At 44.2% G+C, this 18,224-nt stretch overlaps 1 protein-coding gene across 1 annotated transcript in view; it reads left to right on the plus strand.

Moving 5' to 3' along the window:
* The window catches only part of HECW1 (HECT, C2 and WW domain containing E3 ubiquitin protein ligase 1), a 312,853-nt gene extending 295,566 nt beyond the window's left edge, over positions 1–17,287 (plus strand). The window contains 6 exon segments of the mRNA XM_036862740.1: positions 1,029–1,127; positions 1,807–1,936; positions 6,111–6,257; positions 7,863–7,977; positions 10,006–10,204; positions 16,755–17,287. Of these exon segments, the coding sequence (XP_036718635.1) occupies positions 1,029–1,127; positions 1,807–1,936; positions 6,111–6,257; positions 7,863–7,977; positions 10,006–10,204; positions 16,755–16,866 (802 nt within the window). The 3' untranslated portion in view covers positions 16,867–17,287.
* The last annotated feature ends 937 nt before the right edge of the window (positions 17,288–18,224 follow it).

Below are 18,224 nucleotides of genomic sequence, written 5' to 3' on the forward strand. Positions count from 1 at the left end.
CAGAAAACTTTCCATATCCTTAGATTCAGGTCCTCAGGTTCATTGCTGACTGTTTGCACTATTTACAATAGCCAGGACATGGAAGCAACCTCAGTGTCCATTGACAGATGAATGGATAAAGAAGATGTGGCACATATATACAATGGAATATTACTCAGCCATAAAAGGGAACGAAATTGAGTTATTTGTAGTGAGGTGGATGGACCTAGAGTCTGTCATACAGAGTGAAGTCAGAGAAAAACAAATACAGTATGCTAACACATATATATGGAATCTAAAAAAAAAAAAATGGTTATGAAGAACCTAGGGGCAGGACAGGAATAAAGACGCAGATGTAGAGAATGGACTTGAGGACACGGGGAGGGGGAAGGGTAAGATGAGACGAAGTGAGAGAGTGGCATTGACATATATACACTACCAAATGTAAAATAGATAGCTAGTGGGAAGCAGCCGCATAGCACAGGGAGATCAGCTCGGTGCTTTGTGACCACCTAGAGGGGTGGGATAGGGAGGGTGGGAGGGAGATGCAGAGGGAGGGGATATGGGGATATATGTATACGTATAGCTGATTCACTTTGTTATACAGCAGCAACTAACACAACAATGTAAAGCAATTATACTCCAAAAAAGATGTTAAAAAAAAAATGTGTTCAAAGAAAAAAAATAAATAAATAATTTTTTTTAAATGCTGACTGTTTGTCTAGGGTCCCAGAATTCCCCTCCACCAGCTCTTTTCATCACTTAGGTCCTTATACTCTCAGGTCTGAGAAAAGGATTCCAGCAAAATGATTCTATTTGGGTACTTGGGGGAGGGGAGGGTTCCTTAGTACATACCAAGTTCATAGCCATTTTTTATGGTAAAGAATAAGAAGAATGGGTGCCTCCATTGTGTCATCAATTGGCAGATTTTTCAAGCGGCTTAAGATGAGTACTATGAAGAAACACATCAGATAACACTACAAATGAAAATATTTAACAGTGTAATTTCCCACCTGCCCTTCAGTTGCTCTGCCTTGTCTGTGTTCCAGGTTCAGGTTTAGTGGTCGAATCCTAGGCCTGGCTCTGATCCATCAGTACCTTCTGGATGCTTTCTTCACAAGGCCCTTCTATAAGGCACTCCTGAGACTGTAAGTGTCCACCCAGCCCTGCCTGTGGGACCAGAGGCGCTGGCCTCTCTGGCACCTCTGACCCTTTTGTCCCTGTTTTTCCCTAATCATTCCTGTTAGGTGTATGGTGATTTACTTTTTTGAGTGCTTAGATATCACATAAACCTTTTAGTCCAATAAAAATGCATTTGGAGATTTTATGTAAGCATAAGAGAACATCATAGAACAGATATAAATCAGTTTATATAAATATAGTAACATTACAAGCATTGCATGAAACTACTAAGTAGAATTGATCTGTCCTTGTATGTAAGTCATTATGCTGTGCACCTTAAACTTATACAGTGCCGTATGTCAATTATATCTCAATAAAACTGGAAGAAGAAAAAGGAAATAAAAAAGAATTGATCTGTCTATAATTTGGCTGTTTTCAAATGATACTCTTCTCTAACAGCCATGGAGAGTCCCTGAGTCAATAATTGTTTTGTGTTTATTATTGTAAACATTTTAAAATTTCCCTTTCCAATAAAAAACTACTGAATGAACTAAAAAGGTTCATCAGTATATTCAAAAGTATCCAATTGTTAGAATACGTCTGTGTCACTTTAGCCAGGAGTGACATAACCACATTTTGGCATGAGGTCTGGGCAGCTGTTTATTGAAACGATCTGTTTACCTTTCTCCCTTTGAATACACCCAGGCCCTGTGATTTGAGTGACCTGGAATATCTGGATGAGGAATTCCACCAGAGCTTGCAATGGATGAAGGACAACAACATCACAGACATCCTCGACCTCACATTCACAGTTAATGAAGAAGTTTTTGGCCAGGTTTGTGAGATGTGGGTCTTGGAAAAGACATTTTGGTTTTTACTGTGGAAAATTCACGTACCATGAAATTTACCATCTTAACCATGTTGAAGGGTACAGTCCATTCAGTGTGGTTGAGTAGATTCACAATGTTGTGCAACCATCTCCAGAACTTCTTCATCTTGAAAAACTGAAGCTCTGCCCATTAGACAATAGCTCCCCATTTCTCCCCTCCCCAGTCCCTGGCAACCATTCTGCTTTTTCTTTCTCTGAATTTAGCTACTCTGAGTACCTCATATAAGTGGAATCATACAGTGTTTGTCTTTTCACGGCCAGTTTATTTCACTTGGCATAATATCTTCAAGGTTCATCCATGTTATAGCATGTGACAGGATTGCCTCCTTTTTTAGGGCTGAATAATATTCCATAGTATGTAAATACCATATTTTGTTTAGCCATTCATATGTTGATGGACGCTTAGGTGGTTTCCACCTTTTGGGTAGTGTGGATAATGCTGGTATCAACACAGGTGTACAAATATCTGTTCAAGTCCCTGCTTTCAATTCTTTTGGATATATATACCCAGAAGAGGGATTGCTGGATCACATAGTAATAGGATTTTGTGTTTAAAAACAAGGACTGTCATTCATTTAAGATATAATTCTTTGAGGACTATTCCCTTTATTAAAGGTACCCATGTCTTCTTTTTCTTGTTTTGACATGGATCTAGTTTATAGAGTTTTTTGAAAATCACATGTGATAATGGATCAGAAAGCATTTTTGTAAAGTGTGCAATACATCTGTGAGGTATTTCTCTTATCTGTGCAACTACAATAATACTTCTTTTTATCACTAGCATCCAGATATTTACCTCTCCAAAATGCATATACTTCAGTACTATTTAATAAGATAAGCTTCCCATTTCTTTTTCTACCGGTGTTTATATAACATTGAATTTTTCTGGGTTACGGTTTTATCAGACCAACCACAGCCTGAGCAGATTTAGCAATTAAGGTTTTGAGAATATCATTTACAAGAGGTTCCATGACGTGTGTAATTTGTAATGGGGTGTTGTGAGAATTAAGCTGGTTTACTTTATAAGTACGTTGCGTGACTGTGGACAGCGTGCTGAGAGTTACCCACTGAACCTTGCAGACCTCCCATCACCCACAGCTCAATCAAGCATCTTGGACAGGTCCTGGAAAATGTCACTGTTCTGGTGCATTGCCTGTGTGTAAAACATACCTCTGAAGAATATTCTCTTCTATATTTGACAAAAAATTATTTCTTCTTACAACTATATGTTGTAAATATGTTCAAGAATATACGATTCATTTAACTGTCTTCCTGTATACCAGAGGAACATGTAAAATACACTGTTCCTCTGCATGACTACTTTTTAGCCCATCCTTTACATTTGCCCTATAGTAGAGGGTAAATTTGTAAAATAAACACAATTATTTAGCAAAATATATTAAGACAAATGGGAACCCAACTTAAAAAAACTTAAGTTAGATCCCAAACCTAACGTGTTATGCTAAAATAAATTCCACGTGGGTGAAAAAGCTGAATGTTTAAAAAAACAACAAAAAGATGAAAATGAAAGGATTTTTCTTTTTAATCTTGCAGTAAGGAATGCTGCTATAGATGTGACACAAACTTTCAAAGTCATAAAGGAAAAGATTGAGACAGTCAACTAAAATTACTTTTTTAATACTGCATGGCAAAAATACAACATAAAGTAAAAATGGCATAATATTTACTACATTGTAATGCATAAAACAGACAAAAGGCTATTTCTTTCAATGTAGGAAGAGATTCTGCAGATTGGTAAGAAATGATGGACAGCACAATAGAAAATTAGCAAAGAATATAAGTAGATAGTTCCCAGGGAAGGAAATACTCACCCTCATTCACTATTTTTTAAAATGCAAATTAAAGCATTGTGAAATACCATTTTCCCTCATGAGAATGTCAAGAATCAGAAAGCTTAGCAGTATTCTATTCTGGAGATGGTGTAGAGAAACAGGCACTCTATACAGGAGTGTAGGTGGGAGTAAGCAGAAGTTTGCTTCATCCTCTATGAAAGGCACCTTTGTGATATCTATCCTCATTCTAAACGCACCTGCCTTTGACTCAGCATCCACGTCTAGAAATTTGCCCTACAGACATATTCACACCCAATTGAAATGACTAATGGATTCGGATCTTCATTGCAGCGTTGTTGATCATTGCAAAAGATCTGAACCAATCTAAATGTTCCGCCGTAGAGCATTGGTGAAATAAATGATGATTCACTCACACAGTGGAATAGTGGGCTAGTGGGATGTGTGGTCTGACACCCCAGCCCATCCGTTTACATATAAATCATAAACAATAAACCGGGTAGTATAACGACAACAAAGAAAGAATAAGACAGGTCTAAATTGGTATGAAACAATGGTCAAGGTGTATTTTCAATTGAAAAAGTATGATGATGAACAGTGTGTATAATATGCTATCGTTTATGGGAAAAGAGATGATCTATATGTATTCCCTAGTGTATACATTCCCCTTCCCTGGAAGGGAGGGAAGGGTGATTTTCTCCAAGTAGGGAGATTGTATGGCTAGGAGATGAGGTGGGAGAGAAACTTGCTTTTCATTGTATGGCCATTCAAGGGAAAAAAATAACGTTGAAAATAAGAAGAGCAATTCTTCAGGTGTATATAGCGTAGGAGTTGAACAACTCAGAGAAAGTTCAAAATGTTCCCAGCGATAAAAATAAGGATGTGTTATAGATCTAGAATAATATCTATCTGTTTAAAGCTTAAGCGATCCTGTTTCTTTTCAAATGAGGTCACCAAGAACGATGATTTTGGTTTTAGAAAATCGAGTCTCAGCCCTTCTTTTGGCAAGTTATGGAGTGAAGAGCAGACAGACAGATGCAGCTGAAAGACACCATGGGCTTTTCCTGGGTGTGTTAGTTAAGGTTAGGTTCAGCTGCTAATGAAGAAACCCAATGACCCTGCGGAAACTAACAGTATATTTTTCTCGCACATAAAAGTGTGGAGGCAGGCAACCCAAGGCTGCGGTCCCTACGATGGCCACCTGCACTCATGACCCAGATGCATACGGTGCCCCAACCATCACGTCCGTGTCTGAAGTAGCAGGACGAAGGGGCACAGCCCCTCCCTTTAAGGAGGCCCCCTGAAAGTGCCATACAACACCCCCGCTTATACCTTATTGGCCAGAATTTGATTACATCACACACTTAGTGTCAGGAAATAGTCTTTAACTGGGCAGCTAAAATCCAGAGGCTCCAAAGAATATGGGTCTTGGGTGGCAATTATTATGTTATAATTGGCAAGTATTTCATATTTACCCTAGTCACCCAAGTGATAGAAGAAAATGTCATCAACAGACTTCTGTGAACTGTTTTGTTTAGGTACCTTGTCCATGAGTGCCAAATATATACATATATTTTTTAATCAGTAACTAAGTACAGTTATGCCTCATTTTTCTTACAGCATTGAGCAGCAAGGTGAACCCCTTAAGCAAATTTAAGATAACTGATGCTTACCCCCTTCAAACACCAACACTTTTTGATAAAAATGTCTAATATGTTATGTGCCTTCTTGCCTTTCAAAACAATAAAACACAGATCATCACTTTTCTTGTTAGCTTGTCCTAACAAACATGCATCTTCATACTACGTGGCGACTTCAATCTCTGTTTCCTTTCTCAAGGTCAGGCTGTCACTCTTCAGCCACTCTTATACCTGGCTGCAAAACTATCCTCCCACCCTCCACTGTTTTCCTGCCAATGATCTACTGTGGTTGGGGAAGAATTTGGCTGTTAAGAATTTGATCTAATTGGGATTTGGGGCAATCAAGTATGTGACTATAGGATAAGGACATTCCAGTCCATTTAGGGACAACCAGGGGCCTTTTTCTTTTATTTCCATTAAGCCTCTTGAGTTAAAGAAACACATTTCCTCTTTATAAAACAAAAATGCTTCTAAGGTACTGAAGTATCTGCTTAGAACAACCAGAACCTTTCTAGTAACTTCCAGGAAAGGAAAAAGAACCAAGAAGGTAATGATGCCAAATGCTTGTGAAGAGGACTTTTTGCAAAGAGTTCATCCTCCTAAAATCGATCTGTCTCACTGCAAGATAAGCTGAGTCAACAAGCATCATGATCTTTGTTTCCCCACAAGGTAACGGAGAGGGAGTTAAAATCTGGAGGAGCCAACACCCAAGTGACAGAAAAGAACAAGAAGGAGTACATCGAGAGGATGGTGAGGTGGCGGGTGGAGCGCGGAGTGGTGCAACAGACCGAGGCCCTGGTCCGGGGCTTCTACGAGGTAAGACCCAGGCCCGGCAGGCAGGCCAGGCCTTCACCCCCGACACAGCTTGTTAGGAGAAGGGAGAGGAAGAGCAAGGCAGGAAGAGAGCTCAGCTCTACTCACCAGCGTGCAAAGAGGACCTCCTGGGGTTAGAGGGTGAGGGGTCAGAGTTCTCTGGGAAACCCAGCTCTTGTGGTCTCACGAAACTGGCATTGGTGTGGCCCTGCTGTGCCACCTGTGAAAACACATGGCACCTCCTGCCAAGACACGTGCGTGTTGCATCTCCTTTCACTCAGTGAAATAAAAATGAGTGAAATGAAGGCACTGGAGGGCATTGTCCACTCTCGCTTGATTTTTATTTTCTTACACAGGCAGACCTCGGAGATATTACAGGTTTAGTTCCAGACCATGGCAATAAAGCCAGTGTCACAATAAAGCGAGTCACATGAATTGTTTGGTTTCCTAGTGCTTATAAGAGTTATGTTTACACTATACTGTAGTCTATTAAGTGTGCAATAGCATTATGTCTAGAAAAAACAATGTACATAACTTATTGAAAAAATACTTTATTACTGAAAACACTAACCATCATCTGATGATGCAGCGTTGCCCCAAACCTTCAATTTGTAAAAAACGCAGTATCTGTAGAATGCGATAAAGCAAAACACAATAAAAGGAGACGTGCTCCTAGGGTCACTTTGTGCCACGTGATCCATGCTGAGATGGTAAATCAGGAGGATAGTGACTTATTATGGGATTGTATGAAATCACGTGTGTGAAACTTTTGCAAATTATAAAGCACTATAGAATTTAAAGAATCTTTCATTCAATTAAAAGAAGTTTTTTTAAAAAAGCATCAGAGATCAATAGTAATCAAAAAAAAAAAGGACACTGACGGCTGCTAGCCTTCGTCTGCACCAAAAATTGACATGGTTAAACTTCTGCAATTTAGAAACAAGGGTTTGGGTGTTGGAAGGTTTTCTTTGCTGCTGTGATGGAGAACAGCGTGGGTGACCGGCTGGTCCACTGGTTTGATTAAAGGAGGTACGCACTGCAGGTGTTCAGTCATACCTGATACATTTGGCAACAAGATGTAAAGCCGGAGCTCAGAACCCTAACCAAGCAGATCTTCCCAGATCTTTGAAGGAGGAAGGCAGGAAGTAAGGGGGGAAAGGAAGGAAAAGACAGTCATTTTAATATACAATGTCCATTCCTAGGAAATAAGTCCTAGTTTTATGTAGAGGAGAGGATCCCTTTTAAGTGAAGTGGTAACACTAATCGCTATTGAATCACTTCACAGTGACTTGGACCTTTTGCCTTCAAAAGGCAATGTTATTTGGAAACTTAAATGTGACTATGGAAGGTCAAGTCAGGCTTATTCATAACATCCTTCCGAGAGGGTGTATCAAAGTAGTGAAAAGCAGCAGACCTTTTTGGAGTTCCCAGCTCATGAAGGGGTTGTGTTTCAAAATGTTCATGATTTTGAACTTAAACATGATAGCACACTGGGGGGAAAAAGTTGTAAACAGTGGTCAACCTCCCAGCTTAACCCACAGAAATAATAATGAATGTAACCTCTCAAGGAGCTTGAGCCTGGAGGCTGAGGCCTAATGTGGATTTCAGGTGGTGGACTCGAGGCTGGTCTCCGTGTTCGATGCCAGGGAGCTGGAGCTGGTGATCGCGGGCACGGCGGAGATCGACCTGGGCGACTGGCGGAACAACGCTGAGTACCGGGGAGGTGAGCGAGCGGGGCTTGTTGACCGATCAGCTCTCGCAGACACAGTCCGTCACTTCTTAACAAATGTTATTGAGGTGAAACTGACATAACATGAAATTAATCATTTTAAAGGGAACAACGTGGTGGCATTTAGTGCACTCACAATGTGGTGCAACCATCACCTCTAGCTAATTCCAGAACGTTTTCCTCATTCTCAAAGGAAACCCTGGACCCATGAAGCAGTTGCTCCCCCTTCCTCCCCCATCCTCCCACCCCAGCAAACCTCAGTGTGCATTCTGTCTCTGTGGATGTACCACTGCTGGATATTTCATGTAAATAGAATGATACTGTATCATGTGGCCTTTTGGGTCCGGCTTCTTTCACTTAGTAAGGTTTGTTCACGTTGTAGTATGATTCACTACTGCATTCCCTTTTATGGCTGAATAATATTCATATATATATTCCATATGTAGTGATAATATAAATATAAAATAATATCACTTTTTGAAGGTTACAAAAAACTTGGCCTTACTTCAGTACGTGTGCAAAGTAGGCTCTGGTCCATGCCTTCCGCCAGCTTCCAACCTAGACTTTCCTTGGGGTGACAGTAATCCCTGCTGGTCGTCTCTGGCATAATTCGGTGGAGATGCGTTCCGGAGAACGCCAGCGTCCACAGGCCATCTCCAGAGCGGGGTCATTTGCTGGCAGGAAAGCGTGTCCTGCTCCCTGTAGAAGTGAAGCCCTCTTCACATCAACCCTGGTTTGCTGCAACACGGTTCTAACTGTCATCTCTCCAAATCTGATGTCTAACCCCTCCCAGCTATTCACCTTCACGCTGCCAAACCAGCCTTCCTGAAACCTTTATTTTGATCAGGCCATTTCCCGCCCCACAAAACAAGCAAGCTCCTTATTACTTAGAGACCTCTGAATGTTTTTTAAGCTGAAAATCCTTTCTTCATGTAAAATATTACAGAGAAACCCCTATCAATATAATAGAGGGTGAACAAGGGGCCCATCATCTAAGCCTCCCTTGTCTCCCCGGTATACTCAGCCGTGTAGGAGGAAACCTCTGTGGGACCACCGGGCCCTTCCTGGTTTGGTAGGAAAGCCACCAAGCTAAGGTGTCAAGTCACAAGGTCTCTGCCTAGCTATTAAGGCCTCTGAGCCCCCAGCAAGGTCCCTTCCGTCCTCAGCAGAACCCCCTCTACGCTGGTCTAGACGGCTTACTGTTCCCTGCATGTTGATTCCTCATTCTTATCATTCTCTATTTCCCCTCCTGCACTCACACAAACCCTTCACATGCTGAACTCACACCTCCCTTCCCTTATGAAGCTTTCCTTCTTTCTGCCCAAGTCCACATAGATTTCTGCATCTTTGAGTGTTTCGTGCATTTGCAGTCAGTGGGGAATCATTTACCTTATCATAAGTGATTGCTCCAAGCTTGGTTTCCTTACTGTCCTGTGAGAGGTCCCATACTGCTTCCGTGGGCCCAACTCTTTGCGGCCCAGGGCTGATCGGGGGCAGCGGCTCCAAGGGCACTTGGAGAGCCCGGCATCTTCCGTTGACCAAGTTTGACATTCACCTCCAGCCTTTCTTAAGTCCTAGACGCTCCACAGTACGTGGTTCCCAAGAGCTAAGACATCAGAACAAAGACAATACCAGGAAATGTCGTATTTGTAGAGAGCTTTGTCTCTTTGGAACCCCAAAGATCTCTACCGAACCTCGTCACTCCTTGTCTACATTTATATCAGGCAGGAAAAGGACTTCTGGGGTCCCAGTTGTTTAAATAGAAAGCAAACATCTCTGAGGACATCCCTCACAACATACAGCCTTTTTATAAAGTGCTTATTTTCTAAATAGGCTTTTGTTCTTAAATTTGAGTCAGTTATACAAATTGTTTTAGACCTACCTAAAGGCCATCACGAGAGAAATCAGCAGATCAAGAGCTGCTGTTCAGTTCTTGGCACACCTGATGTGTATTTCATCTCCCCCCCCACACTCCCTCCTCCCCTGTACACATCCTCTCGGTCTCCCTCCTCCTCCGCTCAGGTTATCACGATGGGCATCTCGTGATCCGCTGGTTCTGGGCTGCGGTGGAACGTTTCAACAATGAGCAGAGACTCAGATTACTGCAGTTCGTCACAGGAACATCAAGTGTGCCCTACGAAGGCTTTGCAGCCCTTCGAGGAAGCAACGGGCTTCGGCGTTTTTGCATAGAGAAATGGGGGAAAATTACATCTCTCCCCAGGTACGGAGCTCCTGCCCACCTTTGGGAAACCTGCCGAAGAAGGCCAAGTACCCTTTGTTATTTAAGCTTGGGCACTTATCCGTTGGGATGGAATTCTTTCCTGCCACCCAGAGTATTGTTCTATGAGTCATTAGTGAAAGGTGTGGGTGAGAGGTCTTGGGGAGGTGCATTTAGACCATATTCTTAGTGATTTTTCGATGACTGATGGTATTTGGGCTATTGGTATCACGGTCCATGTGTCAGTCCTATGTAGCCCAATTTAATTTAAAGAGGAATGCCTCGTCTGGGGGAGGGTCCAAAGTGACCCTTCCAGCACTGTGTCTGGACTTCTACTGTTACCCACCCGGAATCTTGGACTCTTTAATCAACAGAAATTGATAAGAGGCCAGACAAATTCAGGAAAGGGTTTACTGGGACTCGCCCCCAAGGCAGGGTGGTGAGCTGGTCCCTTAAATGGGGTGAGGGTGGGGTGGATCAGTGGGTGGGGCCAGAGGGGCGGCTTAGGTGCTCTGCGCACCCCCTTGGTGGTGCTGTGTGCAGGGATCATGGCAGTCCCCCGTTTCTGCTCCCGGCATCTCAGAAATGGCAGTTGCTTTGTGGCCTTTTTGTATCTTATTGTTCATAATTGCCCCTAACTGCCAATGCCTGCAGTTATTTTTAGTCCCTTAGAGTTTCTTTGTATTCTGTTGCTCAAGGAGATGTTTGTCCAGGTGCAAGCACTGCAGTAAAGGATCCCAGGTCCCAGCCTGTCTCACTATGGCGTAGCACTGGATACACTTGATATTCCCTGGAACAGTTAGCATGTACATGTCGCATTTTTCCTACTATGTTTCAAAATGTGTGCAGACAAGACCAGTGTATATGTCCGGTCTCTATGGTGGCTTCTATACAGTAAGCTATTGATGAAATTATTGTAAGATAATGCAAAAAAAGGAGGCACTAGGGCTCCAGGCAGTTTAACGGAATGAATTCCCTGCACCATGAGTTTTCATCCCAACACTTCCTCGGCCCTTTCTGTGCCACCTTGGGTAGCATATTCCTCATCCGTGAAATAAGGAGCACTAAAGAGATACTTCTGTCTAGGTACTATAGTAATAAAACCCGCTCAGCAAACATAAGATTGATGCACAATTATTTTCTTCTACTGTGATATTTTCTAATTATAACAGAAGATTCGTATTTAATCCAGCTGTATTTCTATGTGGCCTCCCAGACGCTTTGCTAAATCCCTATTGTGGAAGGATTTACTGAACTATAATTTTCATCTAGCTTTCCTAGACTTTCCAGCATCCCGGAGATAATTCACCTGATGACGGTGAGCATTAGGAGGCCCAGGAAACAGAGTGCATGCCCAGCTGGTTACTAACAGCCTAAAGCGTTGGGGCACTTTTCAGCCCTGGCTTCGCCCACTTCGATCAGCAGACCCTCAGGGTTCGTTTGCATGGCTCTGCTGAGCACCGGACCTGCTGAATGAAGTCTGGCAAGAAAATAAGGCTAAAAAGGCAAGATTTCCATTTGTCGAGTGTAATGATAGATTTGGAGGATGAGTTTTTTTGGAAACATTTTGCTCTGACTTTAGAGGAGTGAATTTGAGTCGCATTTGATGATTCTCTCATAGTGGGCCCCTCAGTGTGCCCCTGATGGAGGGCCTGAGCTGCAACAAGGCACCTGCCCAGAGGGGCCTACAGTCTAGGGAGGAACGGAGCAGAAGAGTAAGTGGTTACGACCCCAGGTGGAATCAGAGGAGCACCAAGAAGGGAAGATAAAAGCAGGATGCCGTGAGTATGTAGCACAGAGACCTGATCCTGATTGAGCTGACAGGAGACGGTGACACAGAGAAGCTGGCATTTAGGTGAGCCCTGAGGGGCAAGAAAGGGTAGAGGGGATTCTGGGCTGAAGCAACAGCAGGAGCAAAGCCTGGGGGTGGGAAGGGTCAGCTGTGTTCAGGAAAGGTCACCAAGCTGGCATGGAGGACAAGACGTCCATTGCGACACTCGCAGGGGACGCAGTTGATGAGAGCGTCTGGTGGGCCGTGGAGAGAAGACCCCCCTGAGGAATCCGCTTTACTCTTTAGGAAACGGAAGTCATTGCTTTTGTCACTTGGGGTCAGAGCGTGAGTCTAATTACATATACGCTCTGGGAAATGTGCATTAATGAAATGTGCATTAATACTATCAACCCACACAGAGAACTTATAGGGTGGACGTCAGGCTTATGAACAGCCCAGCACATCTGGGCCAAGGCACCCCTAAAAAGGCTGCTACCCCACAAATCCCGGAGAGGGTTCTTGGGGGAAGTGGGGACTTCGGCGTAGGCCAGAAGGGCCCCAAGAGTCAAGTGCTGAGATGCCTCTAAAAGGGGACAGCGAAAATGACCCTCTGAGTAGTAACCCCCGACTAGTCTCCCTCGTGCATTTTCTGAAGATCCAAGAACCTGGAAAGTGTCACCTATGTGTGGAGAGAAAGAAATAACCTCTGAATTCCAATAATGGTAGTTCGGAGAGACCTGGCCTGGCCACATGGCAGGTGATAGAAGCCTGAGGCGAGCAGGGGCACCGAGCACCCTCGGGGTGACCCAGGGCTCCCCAGAGACCGTGAGCCCCATGTGCAACCCACACTCTGAGGAGCTGCATTCTCCTCAGATCTTCCCTCTAGAAAGGCAGCTGGCCTCCCAGGTGAGAGAGCGTCACAGCAAAACAATACATCAGGCCAAGTCCTTGCTTTCCAGAGTGTGTGGGGATTAGGACAAAGGACTCTGAGGGTAGAGGTTTCTAGGCTCTAAGTTTACAGTGCCTGGTGAAGAAACTTCATAAACCACCATCACTGGAGCATAAGAGGGGTGAGAAGGTCACGGAGGTTGGGGTCAAGGAGCCGGCAGGCCAGGGCACTGAACAGTCAACCAAGTGGGCTCAGATGCTACACAGTCTGGTGGGAAGACCTGAAAATGGAGAGCATTTAAGCCAAGTACCAGAGATTTTAATAAATGTGTTACCCAGAAGGTCAGAAGGTCAGAAGGTATGGAGGGTATATCTAGATCACTGATGGTCAAACGTGTCTTAGCTACAGCCCACAGAGAGAAGGACCCTTCACATCCCAACACAATACATGCATAGGTACTCCTGTGTGTGTGTATCTGAAATACATGTTCTTCAAAACAATACTTCATCCTTATTACCTGCAGGTAATACACTATTTTCTACCCTATCCTATTTCATTGAAATAAGATGCCAGACAAAACCTGTAGTTTGGGGGAAAAAAATACCTAAATGGCATGAGATTCAGAGGAACAGAAATTTTTGATCAAAGATTGAAAAGTAATGATGTAGAATTGGCAGTGGGGAGTGGAAAAGTCGCTCGTCCATCCACAGCCCAGCATGCAGCAGGGTGAACGGTGACCATCTCCACTCATGAGTGCTGAGAACCACGTCCAGAGCTTGGAGGCCACATCCAGACCAGGAGGTGGGAGAGTTTCCTTACTGCGGAACTTGACAAGGAAAGGCCTGGAAGGAAAGAAAACTCGGGAGCTGGTCAGGGTAGACCCAGCACAGGCAGCATGGAGATAAGACAAAGGAGAGGAGAAAACCTTAGGGGGTTTACATTTAGATTAGGGACCAGGGGTACCAGAATTATGAGTCATGGGCGGGTTAACAGGACTAAACTTGTAACACAAACATGCTTCAGTGCAGATGTAAACTGAGCCCAAGCCCAGGATGAAGGTGGAGGCCTGGTTAAGTTAGTAGTTGGCTTACTCTATAGGGATGGTTCTCAAGGTGGGGAAGGCAGGAAAGAGGTGATTTTGTCCCCCCCAGAGGACACTTGGCAATGTCTGGAGACATTTTTGGTTGTCGGGGAGGAGTCCTCCTGGCTTCTCTCAGGTAGAGGCCAAGGATGCTGCGAAACACCTACAAGACACAGGACAGTCCCTCCTGGTGAAGAGTCATCAAGCTCAAATTGTCACTAGTGCCGGGTGGGAAGCCCTGCTCTGTAGGCTGTCGGGCTACAAAGGAGGCATGAGGGAGCCCTTGGGAGTCCCTAAGAGAAACTGACAGCCACTGAGAAGCCATGAAGAAGCCAAGGGAAGAGCGATGCTCAGAGGAAGAGCTGTCAGATGCTTTGGAAGAGCTTGAGGAGGCGGGCGTAGAAAATGTGCCTCTGGATTGGGGAATCGAGAGGTCATTGACAAACTTGGAAAAGAGTAGATTCAGCAGTGATAGAGCGAGAACCTGTCCGGAGATTGAGGCCATAGTTGGGCGGTGGAAGAAGATGACTTGAAAAGGAGTCACACTTAAAGAACTGGCCTCACAGCCGCACGCAGTAGCGATGCTGCCTCTTTCCATTGTTTGCTCGTAACCAAGCTTAGAGCGGTCTCTACCACAGAAGAGCAAGACTGGCTTTGGTACTGTCTCGGTGCACATTTTAACCAGTAACTTGGAAAACCTCGAGGAGACAGAGAGATCGACTGTGTAGGTGACACAGGTTAGAAGTATCACACATAGTAATGTGATGGGCACAATCCAAATCCAAAATGATCTCAAAATGCTGGAACCCTAGAATAACACCGACAGAGTGAAATCTGACACGGCACAACTGAACAGATCCAGTGGAGTTCCAAAATATCAACTTCACAAATATGAGATGAGGGTGATTCATTTGCTTGCAGTCATGTGGAAGAGGCCAAGGGTCTGAAGTCCCCACAAGGGTGACACAGTTCCTAAAATCATGACTGCAATGGTGGTCGCATTATTATTAAGAGACCCTGATTCTTAAATGATGATTCACGGTTTACGAAAGGCATTTATGTGCTGTCCTCACACACCAGCCCTCTGAGGTGCACGGAATATGTATTATTACCCCATTTTATAAGTGAGAAAACTGAGGCTCAGAAAGATTCATTGACTTTCCCAAGGTTATAAAGCTAGTCAGTGGCTGGACTGGGACCAGGCTAGAGGTCTTCCGAACCCTGGTTCCGGACTCTGTCCGCAGCCCCACCCCACCTGGGAGCACGGGGTCCAGTGCCCAGGAAATGAAGTAAGCGGGTCCTCCGTGCTGTCAGGACCACACGTGGAGAGCAGCGAGGACTTAGGAATGAGGAATCAAATCGTGATCTGATTGTGTTCATTCACTCTAGATTACAAACTAGGATTTATTTAAGAGTGAACCAGGCCTACAGATTAATGCACTAAGAGCAACTCTTGAAGAAACTCTGGGTGTTCAGACTAGGTCTTGAAGAGGGGCCATTTGCCAATGTTTTCAGTTCCCAGAAATTATCTCTTACAGAATTAATCTGATCCCAACTATTTTCTAAATAGGATTTTTTTTTTCTGTATTATTTCCACTCGGGAGTGACAGTTAAAATGACCAGATAAAGAAAACCAAGAAGATGCTGTCTGCCCATATCCTGCCCCTGGCTAATTCAGCCAGTTCCAAAAGCACACTTGGCATTTTTCTGCCGCTCTCAACTTGGTTTTGCAGGGTCTGGTCCTGGTCCACGCATTGGCACATAGCAGGGAAAGCCATTCTTTGTCTAGGCCAGACACTGGCCCACATAGATGGGCCCGCAGGATGAAGTACATGACAAAATAAGCAGAACCCAGGGCAGGTGGCACCGGGATGCTGCAGGCATCCAAGGAGGATTATCCCCCAAGCTCAGCTGTTCTTGGAAATGCAGCATCTCTGCTTCAGGTTAAGCAGGCCCCACTATGAATGGTAAAGGAGTCGGACTGTCAGTGTTCCATCACACCTGCCTTGATGGAGCATTGGATCTCGAGAGTTCCAGGGCATCCGTTGGCACCTCTAAGTCAATGCACAGGGTTTACAGAGGCCCAGAAATCAGAGCTGGGCAGGGAGACTTGGGAACATAATCCTCTAATACTAATTATGTTCCTTTGCTGGCCACATCCAACTTCATCTCTCAGTTGTAAAATGTCGCTGGTTTGCTACTGCAGTGCTAGTATAGCGTGGTTTGCTTCCAAACGCAAACCCACCCCTCCAGTTTCTAGATATTCCAGTCCCTCAACTGGTCTATTCCTGTCTGGAAGGCTGTGGTTCTCTTTTTTTTTATTATTATTATTTATTTATTTATTTTTGGCTGTGTTGGGTCTTTGTTGCTGCGCGTGGGCTTTCTCTAGTTGAGGCCAGCAGGGGCTACTCTTCGTTGCGGTGCGCAGGCTTCTCATTGCGGTGGCTTCTCTTGTTGCGGAGCACGGGCTCTGGGCACGCGGGCTTCACTAGTTGTGGCTCGAGAGCTCTAGAGCACAGGCTCAATAGTTGTGGCGCACGGGCTTAGTTGCTCCGCGGTATGTGGGATCTTCCCGGACCAGGGCTCGAACCCGTGTCCCCTGCATTAGCAGGCGAATTCTTAACCACTGATCCACCAGGGAAGCCCAAGGCTGTGCTTCTTAGTTTGCAATTGTGTTATGGTGGTCCTAAAACATGGTTCTACCCCCTTTAGATTCACTTTTGATTCACAGATTCAGACTGATCACAGAACTGGCCAAGCCAGTTGTACCATTGAAACAAACACCTTGACCAGCCTTTTCTCCCCCATTCAGGGCACACACGTGCTTCAATCGATTGGATCTTCCACCTTATCCCTCGTACTCCATGTTGTATGAAAAGCTGTTAACGGCGGTAGAAGAAACCAGCACCTTTGGACTTGAATGAGGAACTGAAAACTTCCCTGACATTTTCCTGGCCAGTGACATCATCCTTTCCCTTTCCCTGAATCAACTCTCCTTTGATTTTGGTATTCCATGATTTTCGTTTTCAAACCAAATCAGGATTGACGAGCTGTGCATGAAGAATTGCCTTCTTCTAAGATCTAACCTTCAGGCTTATCTCCTCTACTTTCAATGAACTGCTAGCCTGTATGCAATATTTAAAAACAAACAAACAAACAAACAAAAAAACAGCTGTCTCAAGGTCTGTGTATATCTCCACATACCTCCATTACTAACAATGAAATATGAATGCAAGTTATGCTACACTTGACCAAATGGTAATAAATGTTTACTTCCATTTCTATGATTTAAGGGGAAATTTGAGCATTAAGCATTCCAAGCTTTTCTACACCCATCTCTTCTGAGCAGAGCCACCATTTTTAATAATTTCTAACAATAAACTCCAGAATAGGAGCTGATCAACTCTTTCTTTTCCTCCCACTCTACTTTTTCCCTGGGCATCCAATCCACCCAAAACAGCAGTGGCAACACCACAATTTTGATACATTCAACTCATGATTCGTATGTGGCATCGGTCCCATCAGCTGGAACTAGCCTAGACATATGGTGCAAATATTACACTTTCCAACCAATAATAACAGCAAGAAAAACACCTCCTGCTGATGCAACGCAGGGCATCCCAGTGGTTGTGGGGATTGTGGCGAGACTTGAGTTCAGAGAAGTCCTGGGGGGGAGGGGGGGTGCACCTCCCGTGTACACCCACCGCCCAAGAAGCACAAACTTGTGCACAAGTCCAAGAAGGAGATCTCATTATGTAGCATAAACAACAAGGCTTCTACCCCCATTGTGTTGTATAGAACGTGTTGAAGCAAACAGGAGAAAGGGGAGAAGGACATTAGAACATATTAGAAGGACATATTCAGTTGGTTTGAATACCTGAGTTCTGTACTGTTTTCTTTTGCTTTGTTCGATCTAGCCACAGGTCTCCTTCCCAGAGGAAGAAAAATGTCCTGATAATCTCATGACTTTTGTTCAAGCCAAGTAATTACCTGTTTGGCAAACAAATTTTTATTTCAACTTTGGTAGTGTTTTTATTTTTTCATGGTTTTTTTTTCTCCTTCATCATGGTGTTCAAATTCCTTCGCATCTGATTGTCCCCAGGGACCACACTAACTCGGAAGCTACAGAGAGCGATGGTGCTTGTTAGGGATCAAGGGCAATATAATACATCTCCTTCCTCCGTAGCAGTCATTCCTGGAGCAAAGACCTCACCCCCCAAAGGGAAATATAATACATTTCCTTCCTCCATAGTGGTCCTCCTGGAGCAAAGACCTAACTCCC

Source organism: Balaenoptera musculus, chromosome 9 (assembly GCF_009873245.2).
Source record: "Balaenoptera musculus isolate JJ_BM4_2016_0621 chromosome 9, mBalMus1.pri.v3, whole genome shotgun sequence".
NCBI lineage: Eukaryota > Metazoa > Chordata > Mammalia > Artiodactyla > Balaenopteridae > Balaenoptera > Balaenoptera musculus.